The sequence below is a fragment of the Micropterus dolomieu genome, linkage group LG19, assembly GCF_021292245.1.
Source record: "Micropterus dolomieu isolate WLL.071019.BEF.003 ecotype Adirondacks linkage group LG19, ASM2129224v1, whole genome shotgun sequence".
Taxonomy (NCBI): Eukaryota; Metazoa; Chordata; class Actinopteri; order Centrarchiformes; family Centrarchidae; genus Micropterus; species Micropterus dolomieu.
In genome coordinates, this window is record NC_060168.1 from 35,527,525 (window position 1) to 35,529,555 (window position 2,031).

Here is a 2,031-nt window from a genome sequence, read left to right on the forward strand (position 1 = left end):
ACAAGAACCTGAATGAGGACACCACCAGTCTTTCCTTCACCAGAGACGAGCTGGGTGAGTCCGCCGGGCCGAGAACCTTCAGGTGGTCTGACCTGGTTTCCCCCCTCTTTGCGTATTAAGACATTAAAGGTTTTGATTTCAGGCGGCCTCCCCGAGGACTTTCTGAGCGCTCTGGAGAAGGATGGAGAGAAGCTGAAGGTCACCCTGAAGTATCCGCATTACTTCCCCACCATGAAGAAATGCTTCGTCCCAGAAACCCGCAGGAAGCTGGAGGAGGCCTTCAACTCACGCTGCAAAGAGGTGAGCCGGGAAGTAAACAAATAATAAAAATAAAGTTTCCTGTTTCTAATGTTAGTGGCACATGTTGGCTTGTTAAACCTGGTTTCGTCTGTTTGAGGTAAAAAAAAAAGAGAGTTTAAATATAAGAATAAAAGTGGCCACTTTAAGAAACAAAGGTCAGGATATTCTGAGTATAAAGTCATATGCTGTGATTAGATTACATGTGCATGTGTTATGGGGATCGACCAGAATCTAAACGTCTCCAGTCAAACCAGAACTTCAGTCAGTACTTTTTATAACCAGATCACGACAAAAAATGACTATTTGTATGGTTTTGTTTGCAGCCAAAAGGCACAAGCAACGCACAGAAAGAAAGAGAAGAGCAGGAGTTTTATTTTTCCTGATGTGCCTGCATCATAAACTGTATAAAAAAGGCTGCACGCGCTCAGTCCATGCTGATGTTAACAGCCGCTCACCTTCGGCTGCGTCTCAGTTCGTCACTGTTGCAGTTTCTCACCACAAGCTCGGCTTTCCCAGTTTCCCAAAAGTTTTATATAACAAGAAAAAAATAAAATGGATCACCTTGCTCGTCCATAACAACAATAAAAATAATAATAGGCTGCATTTTATGCAAGGTATCGAATGAAGTACTGTACTGGCATCACTTTAAGGGTACTGGTTTTGGTGCTGGTATCGTAACCTTTTAAACGATACCCAACCCTAATGTGTTAGCGTTGTCCGAAAGTCAGGGCTGAAATTATTAGTAAATTATTTGATCGGTTGGCAGAAAATTCAATTTCATTGGTTAAAAGGTTTTTCAGGCAAAAATGCCACACATTTAATGGGTCATGAGGACGCGCTGATATTAAAGTCTGGAATTTGATTTTAGTATTAAGTATGAAAAACCGATGATATAATATGATTTATTCAATAGACAGATAATAGCATACAGGTCAGAATGTAACATCCATGTGAACAGGTGGATTTTAAAAACATTTATTTACATAATAAACATCTATTTTTTTGTAGGTAGGTTTATTTGTCACAATCTAACATGTTATATAGTGAAATGGAGTTTGTAACTCCCTTCTGCTACAAAGCAGACAATATCCATTAATACAGAAGCAATTATAAAAATGGTAACAGCAATAAACTATCATCAGTGGAGCAGAGCTGAGGATGAATTGGAGTTTAAGAGTCTGACAGCTTGGGGGGGAAAGCTGCTCTGCAGTCTGGTGGTGCGGCAGCAGAAACTCCTACATCTCTTCCCAGCATGCAGCAGGGATCCTTTGGGCTCTGCGTTATAAATATATATCAGCCCACGTCCGGGGCCGTGCGCATCCCATGTTGGTGATGCTTTCTGTTGCTCCTCTGTAAAAGCTGACAGGAACTTGGTGTGGGAATTTAATCTTCTTAAGAAGATTCCTCAAGAAATCCTGAAGTCGTTTCTGAGCTTTCTTCAGCAGCGTGGAGACGTGATGCTGATTCAACGATCAGCTCCTTGGTTTTTTGAAGTCTGGATATTTTAGTCTAAAAGTGGAAAATAAGCAGGAACTCTGATCTTACATTTTAGGCTGTTGGTTGATGCAGAAAAGGGATTTGAAGACATCGTGTTGGGATTTAGGGGCATTTCTTTTTACTATTTTCTGATGACTACACACTAAGCAACCAGTTTATTAGAACTTGAGTCTTATTTTGGTGGTTTTGTCCAGAAACATGAGCAGTAAACTGGCTTTCTCCTTTAAAGGGCTG

The 2,031-nt window shown here is 40.8% G+C and overlaps 1 protein-coding gene across 1 annotated transcript in view; it reads left to right on the forward strand.

Annotated features, from left to right (window-relative positions):
* The window catches only part of thop1 (thimet oligopeptidase 1), a 13,277-nt gene that overhangs the window by 137 nt on the left and 11,109 nt on the right, over positions 1–2,031 (forward strand). Inside the window, exons 2-3 of the mRNA XM_046030023.1 lie at positions 6–54; positions 143–300. Of these exons, the coding sequence (XP_045885979.1) occupies positions 6–54; positions 143–300 (207 nt within the window). The remainder of the gene's footprint in view (positions 1–5; positions 55–142; positions 301–2,031) is intronic.